Source organism: Marmota marmota, unplaced genomic scaffold (genome assembly GCF_001458135.2).
Source record: "Marmota marmota marmota unplaced genomic scaffold, marMar, whole genome shotgun sequence".
Lineage (NCBI taxonomy): Eukaryota > Metazoa > Chordata > Mammalia > Rodentia > Sciuridae > Marmota > Marmota marmota.
Genome location: NW_025999896.1, coordinates 4,678,804 through 4,695,535, shown reverse-complemented (window position 1 = coordinate 4,695,535; position 16,732 = coordinate 4,678,804). Strand labels below are relative to the sequence as shown.

Below are 16,732 nucleotides of genomic sequence, written 5' to 3'. Positions count from 1 at the left end.
GGGAGGAGTTAGGGATATGCCAGACGGGGGGAGGGGATGGGGAAAATGTGAATGGGAAATATAGTAGAATGAATCGGACATAACTTTGGTTATGTTCACATATGAATACCCTACCAGTGTAATTCAACATCATGTACAACCACAAGAATGGGAAGTATGTATGATATGCCAAAAGGCATTCTACTGTCATGTGTAACTAAAAGGAACAAATAAATTTCATTCTGCCTTTTCATTATAAGATTAGTCCATTTATATTTAATGTAATTACTGATCAAATAAGACTTAAGTATTTGCTTTTATTCCTCAATTCTTCCATTAGACTTCTTTCAGGTTCATAGATATCTTCTAATTCACTATTTTAATTCTCTTATGTTTTAAAAATTATTTCACAGTGGTTGCCTTGGGGATTATAATAAACATTCAACATATAACAGTATACCTCAGATTAATTCCAACTTAATTTCAATAGTATATAAATCCTTGCTTCATTCCCTCCCTCTGGGTTGTTTTCATCATTTAAATCACATATTTATTTATATATGTATTTTATGCCTATCAACACAGATTTATAACTATTGCCTTATACAGTTGTCCTTTAACTCAGGAGAAAAATAAAGGTTATAAATTAAAAGTGCATTCATACACTTATACTTTTTTCTTCAGGTAGTATTCTTTTGTTTCAACCTGAAGGATTCCCTTTAATATTTATTTTTTCCTTTTATTAACTGGTTCTTTTTCAGTTATACAGAACAATAAGATTCATTTTGACATAATTATAAAATCATGGAATATAATTTGTTCTAATTCAGTCCCCAGATTCCCTTTCCCTTCCCTTCTCTTTCCCCTGTTCCCTCCCTGTACTCTATTTCCCTCTAGTATTTCTTGTAAATAGTGACAAATTCCTATTTCTCTCTCCTCTATCCTGGAAATGTCTTATTTCTTCATTTTTGTTTTGCTGTGCATAGAATTCTTGACTATCTTTTCTTTTAGCTCTTTGACTATGTAATAATCCCTCTGCCTTCTGGGACTCATGGTTTCTGATGAGAAGTCAGTTATTTATCTCATTGATGAGAATGAGAGATGAGAATGGTAAGCAATGAGCTGATTTTCTCTTCTGCTGTCATGCACAGTGGCACAGGCCTATAACCCCAGCTACTTGGGAAGCTGAGGCAGGGGGATTCTAAGTTTGAGGCCTGGTTGGGAACTTTTTGGGTCTCTGTCTCAAAATAAAAAGGGCTGGGGATGTTGCTCAGCAACAGAGCATTTGCCTAGCTTGTTTGAGGCCCTGGGTTTCAGAAATAGTACCCCTGACACAGACACACACACACTCGTGACACAGACACACACATACACACATGCACCAAAGAAAAGAAATGGCTACAAAGTTTCTCACTGGCATTCAGCTATTTTTTCTTGAATAACTCTTTGGATTGCTGAAAGCCTTTGGTTAGTTTCCAGAGTTTTGATAAAAGTTCATTTTATTTATTTTTTGTTAATACTGTTTTATGGAAGGGAAAATTTTTGGAGACTTCCTGACTCTTCCATTTTTTTTTTTTTCTGTATGTATGGTAGTGAGGATCGAACCCAGGGCCTGACACTTGCTAGACAAGGGCTTGCTGTACACTGAGCTATATCCTGAAACTGACTTTCATTTTTGCTGACATCTTTCTGGGATAGAACACTTGAAAATAAGAGTTAATGGGGGACAGATGTTGATTTTTGGAAAATTATAATTTACCATAAGGTATGAAAAAATGAGAGGTTAGTGATTAGAATTGACATACTTTTTACTCTTCCAGAGTGTTACTGTCCTTCCTTCTGGGCTTCTTTCCTGTTTCCCTTTTTGTACTTGTCTCATTTTGGTGTTCTTGGGGATTCTAGCTCAGTGCCCTGGGCCACCGTGCACCTAGTAAAATCTGTATGAGATCTCAATGGACAGACTTCTACAAAGGTTCAGATGGAGAGAGAAACCCTCTTAAAATGTGGGCTGTTTGAACACTGTTTTACTTTACTGTCCTTTCTGTTGGCTCTCTCATTGTTTTCCTAGGACTGGTCTAACAAATTGCCATATGAGCTTTGGTGGCTTAAAATAAACAAACTTGCTTTCTCACAGTTTGGGAGGCTGGAGGTCTTAAGGAGTAGACAGGGTGGTCCGTCTGGAGGCTCTGAGGGAGAAACTTCTAGTATCTGGTGACTGCTGGTGATCCTTGGCATTCTTTGGCACCCACATCACACTCACCTCTGCTGCTGTATTCATAAGGCATTTTCTTTAATGTCTCCTCATGGACTTCTTGAAGGATCCAGTCATTCGACTTAGGGTCTGTGGTTATCCAGTATGGTTTCATCTTACATCTGCAAAGACCCTATTTCTAAATAAATAAGCTTTCATTTTTCTTCTGGGTGATGTCAATTTTGGAGGGACACCATTGAACCCTATACATTTTCATATGCATATTCATAGAGCTTCCTGTGATATTCAAGATCTTTTAACAGTTTTGCATGGTTAGATTAGTATGGTCTTCTGGGAATAGTTTAGTGTCATCCACTGAGTGGGATACGGCACTAGGTAGACTTTCTAGATCATGTGTATACCAAGTGTAAACTTGCTTTAGAGTTATCCTTTGCTCATTTTGTTACTTCAGCCCTCTGTGCCTGTTTGCCAGTTTCTTGACTGTGACTAAACATCTCCAATCTATGGTGACTTGGCTAATTTTTATTAGCTTTCAGTGAAGATTTTTTTTTTAATTCACTTTAGATGACATCTATGGGCTCTTCTTTGCTGATGTAGAACAATATAAAAGGCAGAAGGAATTCCTGCCTATCTAGAGCTCATAGATGAGGAAGGTGGGACCAGAGAGGTTAAATAATATCCTGAGATCACATGGCAGCAGAGATGCCTGTCCCTAGCACTTTTCAGCACAGTCGATGTGCCAGGCGTCTTTCAAGAATCTTCGATTTTCAGTGTCTCTACTTTCCCATTTAGAAGTTGAGTACACTGAGATCTTAGGAGGTAAAACGACACTTGAGATCACAGAGTTAATAAATGGTGGTGATGATTTTCAGAGTGAGCCAGTCTGGCTCAGAGTGCTCGCTTACAGCCGCTCTGTTCTACTCCATCTGCAAAGTCTATGTTCTCTCCACTACCCTTGACTGAGTAAAAATGACCTCCAAGAAAGAAATGTTATCTAGGTAGGAAGATTCAGGGGCATCTCCTTGAGTAGTCAGACTTTATGGGAGGCAACATTTACTTAATCAGCCCACCAGAGAAGACTCCTTGGCTCGTCCCAGGTCTTACCTGTGTGTCCCAGCCGGCACCTTCCATGAAGAGGCCGTGAATGTAGGCCCCTTCCCGAGGAGGACTCCGGAACTCCTCTCTGTTCTTCTTTGTCACATCACACTGCAGGGCCATCTGGTCCAGTGGCCACTCATTCTTACGAGCCATGGACTGCATGATGGCAGTCAGGAAGGACTGGGGATTGAAGAAGCCTGTCAGCCACACAGTGGAGGGCATTGCAAAGTCACCTGTCCACATCTCCAGCTCCTTGATTCTGTTGAGGAGATCTAGAAACCAGGCTGCCAGGCCGGCTGTGGAAGGGTAGGCTCGCCTGGCCCAGGGCTCTGGCACCATATCTAGGTACAGGGCGTTCTGTAAGTTTTCCATGTCGCCGGTCATGGTCAGCTCCCCCTGAAGTGAGAGAGTGAGAGGGGAAAGAGTAAGGGGACAGGAGGTCCTTGGAAACAATCTGCCTCAGATTCCTCTGGCTTGCCCACCCAGGCAATGGGAGGTGTCACCAGCGGTGGATGCCACAAGGACTGTCCTGTCCAGTATTCTTTGCAAAGTCTGTGTCACAGAGTGTGGTCCTTAAAAACATTCCCTGCTCCAGCGATGATAGTCTCAACTGTCTGCTGATAGTGTTTTGGAAAACACGACCTATTCCCACAGTGGACCTTAAACCATCTGTGAGTGACATGTGCTCCAACCCTACTCCAAAGCTTGACTTTCCTGCAGCCCTCCAGGCTTCTGCTTGCAACTCAGAAACACAGAAGCCAACAGATTCAGTGGCACACGCTTGTGATCCCAGCAACTGGGGAGGCTGAGGCAGGAGGATCTCAAGTTCAAAGCCAGCCTCAGCAAAAGTGAGATGCTAAGCAACTCAGTGAGACCCTGTCTTTAAATAAAATATAAAATAGGCCTGGGGATGTGGTTCAGTGGTCAAGAGCCCTGGGTCCCTGAATTCAATCCCCAGTATCTTCCCTGCCCCCCACAAATAAAGGGAAGAAATACAGAAGCCAAAGCCTACAAAGACCTATGTAATCCAATAGATCAGGGTGATGGATATATAGTCAACTTTAAGGGGATCCTCTTTCAACTGCTAGATGGAATTTGTAAAGAAAGGTTTACATCAAAAAACATCTTTAAATTAAACTTTGCAATATTGGTTCTGTCAAATTTCTTGCAAATTGGTTCTGGCAATTTCTTGAAGACCCCACCTCATTTTTAAATTTTCCTTTCTATTGTTTTTAAAATTTAATTGGTGTATTATAGTTATACATAATAGTGGGATTCATTACGATATATTCATAACCATTGGGTTATTATGCACATAGCCCAATTTGCTGTCTTCTTCCCCAATACCTTCCCCTTTCTTCTCTGCCCTAGATCAACTTGTTCTACTCTACTGATCTCCCATCATTATTTTTATTATTTTAATTAGTGCATTATCACCATATATAAACGGGTTTAATTGTGGTATATTTGTACATACACGTAGCATAGTTTGCTAGATTTTGCTCCCCAGTACTTCCCCACGCTCTCCCCTCCTCCTTCTTCATCCCGAAGGCCCCATTTCTAATGCAGTGATTTCCAGGTTGCTGTACATTATAAGGGTACCCTGCAGGGTCTGGCTCACTCTGTCTTAAGTGCAGAGTGCCAGCCTCTGTGTGCAAACCCTCTCCCTTGGGGTCTTGATTTGCCCTTGCACTTGCTTGTGACTTGCACTGTAGAATTCTGGATCCAAATCTTTCCCTTAACTTTTGGAACTGTTAAGAAATGTTAAGTGCACCTACCTCATGATGAATGCCTTTCAGTGACTTGAATGATATCCAGAGATTCCTGATTAATAGGATGTAGATTAAACTAATAGATTCTTTATGATCTTCACATAGATAGTTTTTACACATAATTTTTTTTTCTTATTTTCTGTTACTGGTGATGGCATCCATGGCCTTGTGCATGTTAGGCAAGTGCTATACCATTGAGCTACATCCCCAGACCTTTATTTTGAGAGAGGGTCTTTCTAGGTTGCCCAGGGTGGCTTCAAGATTTTGATCATCCTGACTCAGCTTCCTGAGTGGCTGGGATTACAGGTGTGTGCTCACGGTTTACACATACTCTTTTTACACTGTAGATTCTAATGGCTGAACTCTTTTAAAGTAAAAATCCCTTAACATTTTAAAGGAAATACAGACATCCTTAATTATATCAGTGCTAGACGGGTCAGTCTAAATGAGTGAATACAGCCTGAATCACAGATATATTACCTTTCAAGTAAGAGGACTCTATTAACAGTAATAGAAAATAGGTTTCACCCCTGTGCCTACTTAGATTTATTGGGGTGGCTGACCAGAGCAGTGAAGGAGTCTGAGGTCACATCAAGGCTCAATAGGAAGTACGAGGGTACCACATCTACCACCAAAGTTATTACTTTTAACTACATTCAAATTAGGTGAACAGGTTTCTTCTGGTAGATTTCCTGAAGGATCTGCTAAAATGAATACTATTATGTTAAAATAGAAAAATATTTTTCTCACTATGTGGAATCTCTGCATCTGAAAAGAGGATGTAATTTATTTCTTGTCTACTTGAACCCACATGAGACTTCTGAGACAGTATGGTCTTTCTCTTGTCTGGAGTTATGTGATAACTTATTGTTATAATTTATAAATGAATTTAAGTTTTCCTTCAAATATCCAATTATTTAATAAAATAATATTAAGTGTAAAGATTAGTGAAAAGAAAAAAATATCAATGATGATCATACTTTTTGTTTCATGAGACTCCTATCCTCGTACTACCTGAGGACCTTCATTATAATGGTGAACAAAAGTAATGATGGTGGACATCTTTGATTTGTTCACAGACTTAGAGAGAGAGCATTTAATGGACTTTCACCATTAAATACAATAATTTATTAGGTGTTCTTCAAGTTAAGGAAATGACCTCTTTTATCTGTTTTTCTGATGTTTAACAACTGGATGTTAAATTTTGTCAAATGCCTTTTCTGCATGTATAAAGATGATCACATATTTTTTCATATAGTACACTAATAGGGTGAACTTCTTGGACTGATTTCTTCTTAATGTTAAAACCAACCTTGCATTCCTGGGATAATCCCATTTGGTCACACTGTATAATCCTTTTCTTATATTGTGTGATTTGAATTATTAACATTTGGCTAAGAATTTTTGCATTTGTGTCTATGAGGAATGTCAATCTGTCATTTTCCTTTCTCATAATGACTTTGATTTTGAAATCAACTCAATTCTGTTCTCATAAAATTGGTTGGGAAGTGTTCTCTCTACTTTTTTTTTTCCATTTTCTTCTTATTCTCCTCCTCCTCTTCTTCCTTCTTTCCCCACTCCTCCTTCCTGTTTTGTTAGCATTGCTGGGGATTGAATCCAGGTCTTCATACAGGACTAGGCATGTGCTCTACCACTGAATTACACCCCAAGCCCATAACTCCTTTATTTGATGATCTCTCCCTCCACCAGTACCATATAGTCCTAATTACTGTGGCTATATAAAGCAAACTTTGTTATTTTCTTACAGAAGCCCATGATAAGACAACCTTGAGGAAGAGAACCAGCAGATTTAGTGGGGAAAGTAACTGTGGTGGACTTAAAAAATGACCTTGAATGGGTGGGGGTGTAGCTCAGTGACAGAATGCTTGTCAGGCACATTCAAAACCCTGGGTTCCATCCCCAGCACCACACACACACAGCACATGCACGCACACACACAAAGACCTTTAAGAGCTACAAGCCATTTTAGGAAAGAGGACTAATGTTCCCCTTTGGAAGCTGGATGGGGGGCTGTTCTTTATGGGAAAACCACCTGATACAAGGCAAGCCCTTACCCACTGTTCTTGGCCATACACTGCAGTGCCCAAATAAAAATGTTTCAGGCCTACCATGTCTGATATGACAGCCACTAGCCACATCTGGCTATTTAAATGCAAATAAATTAAATTTTTGTTCCCAAGTCCCATTAGCTACATTTTTATGCTCTAGCCACATGTGACCTTATTAGCACAGACTGTTCAGAAGCTTTACAGGACAACACTTTCTCCGACAGAAAGACTGTTTCTGTTGGTCATGTGAACTGTATTATGTATGTTTTTGCCAGGCCTGTGTTTAATAAAAATGTTTTTGTACACATAAAATCACTGTTCGCTTGCCAATCTGGTGAAAATATATATACAAAAGTCATGATTTATTACAAAAAACAAAGTACAAAGGAGTTAATAAAATATAGGCCATATTGATTTTTTCCTTTAAAAGTTTTCAGTAGCCAGTATATGTCCATGGTTATGAAATATTTTTACAAACAATACAGCAATATAAATAATGCTATCAAGTTTGCTTTTCTACAAATGATTTTCTACAAAATCATTTTGGGTATTATTAGATTGAAGCGCATCTATGAAAGTATGTTGTATGTATGAGTGTCATCTGTCACGTGAATCGAGGGAGAATAAAGGACCTCACCCTGGAGTTGTTCTATAACATGACCCAACAGGACTCATAGTGTGTCAGGTCCTAGACTGCTCGCAGCACTGGAAGGGATATAAAGAAAATGCCCCAGTCTTTGACAACTCTGCCAAAGTGGGACAAACACAGAAGTCAAATGGGTCCCTGGACACTGCCAGCTGCCATTCATGTGCTTATCATACAGAGATGTCCATTGTTTTTGATTATCTCCGGGGGCTAAATTGACACTGAGTCTGTGTTACCATGACTCAGTGAAGCCATGTAAACTCTTGTGTTTTGTTGCAAGAAGAAATGATGTGCTTAGAAAAGATTAAAATGCATGCAATGCAGAGGGCTTTTAGAGCAGTGAAAATACCCTGTTTGATACTATGATGGTGGTTTGATACATATGATATATGTCATTATTTATTTGTACAAATCCATAGAAAGTACACCAAGAGTGAATCCTAATGTGAACTATGGATAATGGCTGATAACAATGTGGTAATGTAGTTCCTCAATTGCAGTGAATGTATCACTGTGGTGGGGGCTGTTGCTAGTGGGGAAGGGGCAGGGGGCACATGAGAAATCTCTGTATCTTCTGCTCAATTTTGCTGGGAACTTAAAACTGCTCTAAAAAATAAGATCTAATTTACAAAGAATGTAATACAACACTTAATTTTTAACACCCTTCAGAAATCTAAACTCATTTTGATTGCAAAGGAACATAAAATGTGTGACTTGGCTTTCTTAAAAATTTCTCACATCTGCTTATAATAAGATTATAATTTATTCCGACAGTGATTTTGCACTTACTAATTGAATGTGCAAGTGGTGGAAACTTCAAGAATGTACTGTCTCTTTGGTTTCCCCAGTTTAATGGGGGATGTAGAAATGATTTAGAAAAAGAAGAAATCATCCATCTTAAAGTTAGGTTTCTGAACTCAGGAATTTTCATGACCTTGAGCAAAAGTAAAGAAGTAGTTGAAAAAAAGCAAGAGAGAACCCCACCCCCACCCCAGTTCACTAAATATACCAGGCTCCCCTCCCGTGGAGGAGAGGAATATGCCCACAAACCCCAGGCCATTACATCCTGAAAGGTGTCTCAGAAAAAGAAATTAGTTTCCAGAAAGGTTGACAGATCTGTGGAGGCAAGGGTGGGTGGATAGGAAGATTCTGTGGCCAAAACCTGAATATATGGACCCATCTTAAAGGCTCAAACTACACTACAGTAAAGAAACCTGCTTGCATACACTCAATCATAAGTTTCCTAAACTCCTCTGGTCTGGATCTAGGTAATACCAATTAACATCCGCATTACCTGCTCATGGGTTGAGGCCACAGAAAGAAAACTTAAAACGCTGGACTTTGAAGAAGATGCTACATTCAGGGTGCTGTGACATTCTTCCTTTATTTTCATGTGGCAAGGGAAACTGGGAGAACTACAGGGTCCGTGGCACCTTTTCCTGGCTATGATGAAGGCTGTCTGGCTGAGACCTTAACTACTTATTCATCCCTAAAAATAAATGCTTTCATGATATTTCTTTGGTATAATACAGAAAAAAAGAACCCCAAACCTTATTTTTTCCTGTAGACTTTCACTCCTTTAAGCCAGGGAGCTTGTTAGAAGTTCTGATTCATAGGCTACAGTCCAAACCTAAGGATTCAAGTCTCTAGGGGTGAGGGGTAGGAAACCCCCATTTGGAAAGAGTTCCTCTGGGCATCTCAAGCAGCTGCTGCCCTGGGCTCACAGCCATGCAGTAGCATTCAGTCTACAGAAACCAGGGACAGGACAGCAATGCCCAGAACAGCTCCCTCCTTGAGGGGCTCCATGCTACACCCTGTCCTAAGGATCAACTCCCTTCAATTCTTTCTTCCCTAGGGAAATGAGATTGTAGATGGTTATTTATTTATTTATTTATTTGGTACTGGGGATTGAACCCTGGGGTACTTTACTACTGAGCTACATCCCCAGATCCCCAGTCCTTTTTATTTTATTTTAAAATTTGAGTTAGGGTCTCATTAAATTTCTGAGGCTGGTCTTGAACTTGTGGTTCTCCTGCCTCAGCCTCCTGAGTCTCTGGGATTACAGGGGTGAACCACCATCCCCTCGGAAGATGTTCTTTGCAACAAGCTTTCATTAGTATAAGACACGGGGACGTGAGGAGATTGGAAGGAAATAGAAATGGTAAGGGTCCCACCACTTTCCGTCTGGCTTGTAAACTAAGGTTGACAGCAGTCGTGCATCTTTGTGGGAGAGGGCCAGATGACCAAAGGCACATGGACCAGGGCAGCTAATAGGTGATGATTAAAGAGCCAAAGCAAGCAAGACAACCGTCCCTCCCAGACCTGAACTATTAAGTCAATGCAGTGTGTGGGAGTGAAGACCAGAACAGATTCTGGCATCAGCAAGTCAGACTTCACGTCTGAACATCTTTGAACATCTTTACTTATTTAGAAGCGATTTTTTTTTTTTTTTTTGTCGATCAGCAGAGGAAATCAATCACCGAGGCATAGAAATAGTCTGATGCCATTAAACATTTGAATAATGAAAAATAGTTGTCAACCCTGTCCTTGTCTCCATTTAAGATATCACTCCCCAAGTGAAAGGGAATACAAGCCACAGAAGTGAGCCATTTGCCTCTTAGGACAGATTCTGGGCTCCTCTGCTTTGTGCCTCTGAAGCCCCCTTCTCTTGTTGTCACCTGTCTTAATTTATCTTTCTTCCAAAGCTTCCTCCATACCACTTCTATGGGGGCCTTGCCTTATCTCACACACCTGTTTCGCCTTTCTTCTCTGGCTTCTCTCTATGTGACATTTAATTAATTCTGCCATGTATTATAATCCATTTGATTGTTTCCCCAAGACTGTCCTTCTGGAAGGTGAGGCTCCACTTTCAGACTCCTGAGACTTGCCTGAAGAGCTCCTCCGTCAACATAGCTTGAACTGGACTCCACCCCTTGCCCCTCCATCTTTGCCCAGCCATGCTCTGTGATTCATGACACAGAGTCACAGCAAAGACTCACAGAAGAAAAATGCATGTGAATGAATCGAAAGTTAAATGGCTAAATAGACTGCATCCAATTGCACCGATTCAATAAGCTAAGATTGCAGCAAAACTTCTGAAGATGATTGCTAATATATACCTGCTTGCTGAGAGCCACGGCCGAGTCTGTATGGTCCCTGGCATTTTGCCAACAGTATTGATTGACAGGCGAGGCATTACTATCCGCCTCTGCCACAACTTTTGAGTTCTCGCACTATTTTGGAGTTCTCGCACTATTTTGGAGTTCTCGTGGGGATTTCCGGGGATTCCCCGAGAGTTCCCATTGGTTGGGGAAGTGCAGGAGGAGGGATTTCCGAGAGAGATATTTCCGGCTGGGGGTTTCTGGAGAAGCCTCGTGGCGTTCGGGAGGATTCCCCGGGAGCTGTGTGAAGTGTTTTCCTGCAGTTTAAAAATAAAGTTTGTTCCTGCTTCAGTGGCTCGTGATTTGTGCCCAGCCAGACTGCGGCACCTGCTTACCACAGTAACGGAGACGCATGACAGGCAAAATCCTTATTTACATTTGAGATTGTTAAGTGGCATCTTGTATTTCATTTGATTATAAGCCGGTACAGGATTTGGAAACACTGGCAAACTCTGTGGGTCTTCAACAACCCATTCTTTTCTCATCTTTATTCTCATTTTTCTACACCCATATTGGGGGAAAGAGAAAATTAAAAGGTTTCTTTAAAAAAAAAAAACCCTAGTAATCTAGATTTTGTAGTTTGTTTCCTAATTTTTATATGTCTATATGTGAAAAGTTGACAACTGTTCTTCCTACATACATGGGGCCACAACTCCAAGAGCCATACACGAAGCCACCAGCAGTTCCACACCCAGACCTCCAGGGCTCGTGTGAGCTTTTATCATCAGCTACAAAACTAGGTTCTTACTTTCCCTCTGTTTGGGATTACAGTTATTATTTTTTTATGACATGGGGGGTTGAATCCAGGGCCTCATACACGATAGGCAAGTGATCTGCCATTGAGCTACTGCCCCAGACCCAGATTACAATTCTTTTAATAAACGTGCCAGTGTAAATGGACCACACTCACCTTCCTCAGTTCCTCAAAGGTGGCAAGATCTCCCATTTACCTGTCATCCAGGTGAACAGTCACAACAGGCTCCAGGCTAGATACTTGACATCACCTCGCAGTGAATAAAGTAAACTTGCCTAAGTCATTTCTAGAAGATAGTAGACTTTCTTTGCTCAAGAGAAATGTCAGAGCATGGGCAGTATCTTGTTCTTCCAGACAACTTCATGGTCAGGTTTTGGTTTCTGGACTTACATCTTTTGGGCATTTAGGTTGCTCTAGAACAAATGCCTTCTGGTTCCTAGGTTCCCTCATGTTGCTTTTTTTTTTTTTTCCCCTGTGGGGAAAGATGTGTTCTCTAGCCATGCCTCTCCCCCTGTAGATCTCACTCACCTTTAAGCCAAGGTCCAGCTCCCTCAGTGAGCGCTGAATCTCTCTGGTGAGGAGGTTCATCCGCTCACACTCCTGGAAGGCAACTACAATGTAGGGAGTGCGCTCCTCCACTTTGGCCATCAGTTCTGGGATGTTAAACTCATCTGTCACCCGTTCCAGTATTTCTTCCAGAAGGACCTTGACCTGCCCCACGGCAGAAAACACACGATTAAGAAGGGTACTCTGATTTTCCAGAAGGACTCCATCTTCCTGCAATATGGCGCCAGAGAGGTCAACCACCCATCACCTGCTGCCTTCCGCCTCTTGTGTGCTTGCAAAGGTCAATTAGGTCAGGGATTGAGGACTGATTCCAGGAGCACCTCTCCTTAGCTTGCCAGCTCTCTGTGATTTGTATGACCAGCTTGAAAAAACTAACACAGATGATTCTCTTAACAACTGGGGTTGAAAAACTCAGAGGCTGACCCAGTTAGCTACGGGAACAAAACTAGTAAGCTGTAAGTAGACTTTGACCTAGGATGGCCCTTGTGGGTCATGTGACGCTGAAGTGATGTGAGCAGCAGTGATGAATGTGCATATGTATATGTGTGTGTGTGTGTGTGTGTGTGTGTGTGTAAATTGCATTTGTACTGACCATGTACAGATTTGTCCTTGTCATTACTCTTCAAACAATATAGTATAACAATTATTTACATAGCATTTAAATTATATTAGGTCTTACAGGTGATCTAGGGATGATATAAAGAATACAAGAAGATGTGCATAGATTATATGACCTGCCCCACTATGCTATTTTACATAAGGGACTTGAGCATTGTGGAATTTGGCATCCTTGGGGGGTGATCCTAAATCAAATCCCCATAGAGACTGAGGAGTCACACATGCACGTACACACACACACACACACTCCGTTCTCTGTTTCAGTTTGGTGATACTGTGGTTTCTATCCTTGAAGAGGCACCGTCATCTATCATGTAAACCTTCTCTTCTACCCACAATTTCTCTCCCCATACAAACTGTCAGCTAATTAGACCAAGGGAGTTAGAACAACCAGGGTCTGTCTTCTGGAAAATTGGAATTGAGGTGCAGAGATTGTGGGTTATTTGGGGGCAAGCACTTGGAGGCTGAGTCTGCCATTTTGGAGCAAATGAGTAAGCCCGGGAGGTCTGTCAGCAAAGACAGAAAAATGAAACAAGTGCAGACATAATAGGCCATATGGCCAGCAGATTGGGATGTAGGGAGAGGGCGGGAGAGAGCATGTGAGTGAGCACCAGCTCTTCCTGGAGTCCCAAGAGAGCCAAACTCCATATGCCTGCTGTGGACTCTGCTGTTTTTATCTTCTTGGTCCACTTCTTCTAGGAGCAGGTCCCTATTTCCTTTGAGAAATGACCTCTTCCCCATTGTTCTGGAAGACAGTCACTGGGCCCAGCCTCTCCTGATTCAAATTAGGCCAGTCAGATTATCTTTCCCAAGAGCAAAAAAAATATGAAACCCGGCATCCATGGATCCATTGGGAGGGAGGATGGAGGTTCCTTGAAAGGCCTGTTCCTTGAAAGGCACTCTGCTTTCTCCCTGGGACCTTAAAGCCATCATGGTCTTTGTTCTTTCTTAGGTTAATTTTTTTTGATATACTGAACCATTTCTTGCCTAATTCAGTTAGATCAGTGTCTGTTCCTCACAACAAAAGAGCCCTGACTGGGGTGATACAGCACCCGTAAGCATGACTCATAGGCATAGATGCAAGTCACTTAGACTTCAAGTTCTTCATCCATAAAAATTTCTAAGAATCTCTCAATCAGCCCTGATTTCCCAACTCCCAGGGTTGATGCAAAGATCGAATCAAATAAGCTGATGGATGTGGCAGCATCTGAAAGCTATAAAGAACTACATAAATGTAAAGAATGATTAATTTCCCCCTTGCCTTGTGTGGTTAACATACAATACATTCTCCAGGAAAGGAGCTGATGTTGGGAAAAAAGAAACTAAAAACCCATCACCCCGTCACGAAAGGGTCTAGTGCTGTCACAGCAAAGACAGGAATGGAATTTTAATGGTACCACAAAGTGACTGCCAGAGTGGAAGATAAACGGCTAACAGTATATCATATTTCTGTCTTGAGTTGAATTTGAAGAAACAACCCTCTGTCAGTGAGCTGCCATTTGGATTTTATTCACAGAGTTGAAAAACACAGTCAGGAGGTATTTTTGCAAAATACATTGAATTTGGGGACACAGAGTTTCATCCCATCTCTGATCAGGCTGTGAAAAGTTTGGCGGTCAGGAAAGCGAGAGGGTGGATAGGGAAGTGAACAGGTTACAGACAAATACGGGACTCACTTGCTCAGGGAACTCCCGGCCCCATTCAGATAGGAGGAGTGGGCTCCAATCTTCTTGGTTTCCAGGAGCAAATGGTTTTGCTTTTTTTAAAAAATGTGTGTGTGTGTGTGTGTGTGTGTGTGTAATTGAACCTAGGCATTCTCTACCACCGAGATACATCTCCAGCCCTTTTTATTTATTTTTAATTTTGAGATAAGACCAGCCAAGGCTGGTCTCAAATTTATGATCCTCCTGCCTCAGCCTCTGAGTCACTGGGATTACAAGTGTGTGCCACTGTGTTCAGCTGCTTTTTTTCTTTTCAGAAAAGTAATAGATACATACCAGAAAAACCTAAACATTGCAGATACATATGATATTAGAAGCAAACCGCTCCCACAATCTTAACTCTTCCCCCAAAGGGGACAACACTGTGAAAAAAGGTTTTGTTTTGTTTTTATTTCTGCAGATATCTTTCAATGCACATAACTCTATCTCCCAGTCATCTATCCATCCATCTACCCACCATTTTACTTATCAATTATCCATTCATCTATCCATCCATCATGTCTGAGCCTCTTCTCTCTTTCTCTCTCTGCCCCCACCCTTCCCTGCTTTTCTCTCCCTCCCACTAATAGAATCCTATTATGCACCCTTTCAGCTTGCTTTTTCTACCTTATAGAAAGTCTTGGACACAATCCCTTGTTATTACAAATGGACTTTTTAACAGTGTGTACTATTTAAACATCCCCAAATTTATAAGTCATTTCCCTACTGGTAGATATTTGGTTTGTTTACTATTTCTACTGCTATAAACAATTATGCAATAAATAAATATAAATACTTCATAAAACCCATGCAGTTTTGAGTGTTTCCTCTGGATGATTTCTTAGAGATAGACTCATGAATAAAAATATGAACATTTTAAATTTGGATAAATTATTGTCAAATTATACTATAAATTAAACTTCCATCAACAGAGATAAGAGTACTTATTTTTTATGCACTCACTACTGAATATTATCATAATTTAAAACCCTTACGATTAGGTGAAAAATAATATTTCACTTTACTTCTTCTAGATATGAATGCTGAGAATATTTTGCAATTTTTATTGGCTGTTTGTATTTGTCATGCGAACTTTCCTGATGCTCATCTTCTTCCTCCCTTCTTCTCTCGGGTTCTTTTTCCATAAGTAAGAATTTCCTATATTACGAAAATCTGCTCAATGCCCCATATCTGGGCTGTAAATGGGCTCTCATAGTTTGGCTTTGACTTTGTTCATGATGATTTTTGCTTTGCAGATGTTTTAAAGTTTTCAAGCCATCAAATTTGCCAATCTTTTTCTGAGTTGTTTTTTTTTTAAGTTGCAAAGTGTCTTCCTCTTTGAAAGATCATAAAAAGCATTCTCCTGAGATGTTTCCAGTGCTTTTTAGATTTTTATGTTTCACATTAAAATATTTCAGCCATCTGAGATACAGTTCAGTAAAAGGGAGAAGAGAACCTACTTTACTTTGCGCTCAATTACTAGCTAGTTGCTAAGCCTAAAGGAATCCAGTATTGGAGGGATTTGAGGGCTACCTCATCCCTGAGGAAGAAAAGAAAGTCATATATCCAATTGGTGCTATGGGCTGTATTGTCCCCGCCCCGCCCCTCATTTACATGTTGAAGTCCTAATTCCCAGTATCACAGATCATGACTGACTGTATTTGAAGATAGGGGATTTAAAGAGGTGTTTAAGTTAAAATGAGGCCATTAAGGTAAGCCCAAGTCTCACTGGTGCCCTATAAGAAGAGAAAATATGGACACAAAAATAGAGAAACCTAAGGCTTAAGCATAAAGTTCATGTGAGGACATAGCAAGGAAGTGGCTATCTGCCTGTCAAGAAGAGAGGCCTCTGGAGAAGTCAGCCCTACCTATGCCTTGATTTTAGATTTCTAGTCTCTAGATGAATGAGAAAATAAATTTCTGTTCTTTAAGCCACCCAGTGGTGTTTTGTTATGGCAGCCCAAGCTGACCCCTCCTGATTAGTAGCACATCCATCTGCTCAAGAGAGTCATCAGGAGGGAAGCAGTGTCTCAGGCACAGTCATCAATTGAACTCACTGTGTCCTAGAGAGACAATTCCAGATTGAGCTGGAGATAGTAGCTGATAGGGTTGCCTTCTCCCTAACTCCCCTACACACACACCGCCCCCCCCCCCCC

The 16,732-nt window shown here is 40.9% G+C and overlaps 2 protein-coding genes across 6 annotated transcripts in view; one reads left to right on the top strand and one right to left on the bottom strand.

Moving 5' to 3' along the window:
• The window catches only part of Znf18 (zinc finger protein 18), a 35,000-nt gene extending 25,075 nt beyond the window's left edge, over window positions 1-9,925 (top strand). The window contains exon 7 of the transcript XR_007345609.1: window positions 9,915-9,925. The gene's annotated coding sequence lies outside the window, so the exon portion shown is untranslated. The remainder of the gene's footprint in view (window positions 1-9,914) is intronic.
• Window positions 1-16,732, bottom strand: part of Dnah9 (dynein axonemal heavy chain 9) — a 334,407-nt gene that overhangs the window by 4,892 nt on the left and 312,783 nt on the right. For 4 of the 5 annotated variants that reach the window (XM_015504497.2, XM_048798093.1, XM_048798094.1 and 1 more), the window contains 2 exons: window positions 12,220-12,402; window positions 3,296-3,685 (listed from right to left, as the gene is read on the bottom strand). In XM_015504497.2, coding sequence (XP_015359983.1) covers window positions 3,296-3,685; window positions 12,220-12,402 — 573 coding nt within the window. Of the gene's footprint in view, window positions 1-860; window positions 2,353-3,295; window positions 3,686-12,219; window positions 12,403-16,732 lie in introns of those variants that run through there. The other variant, XM_048798092.1, reaches the window with a different exon arrangement.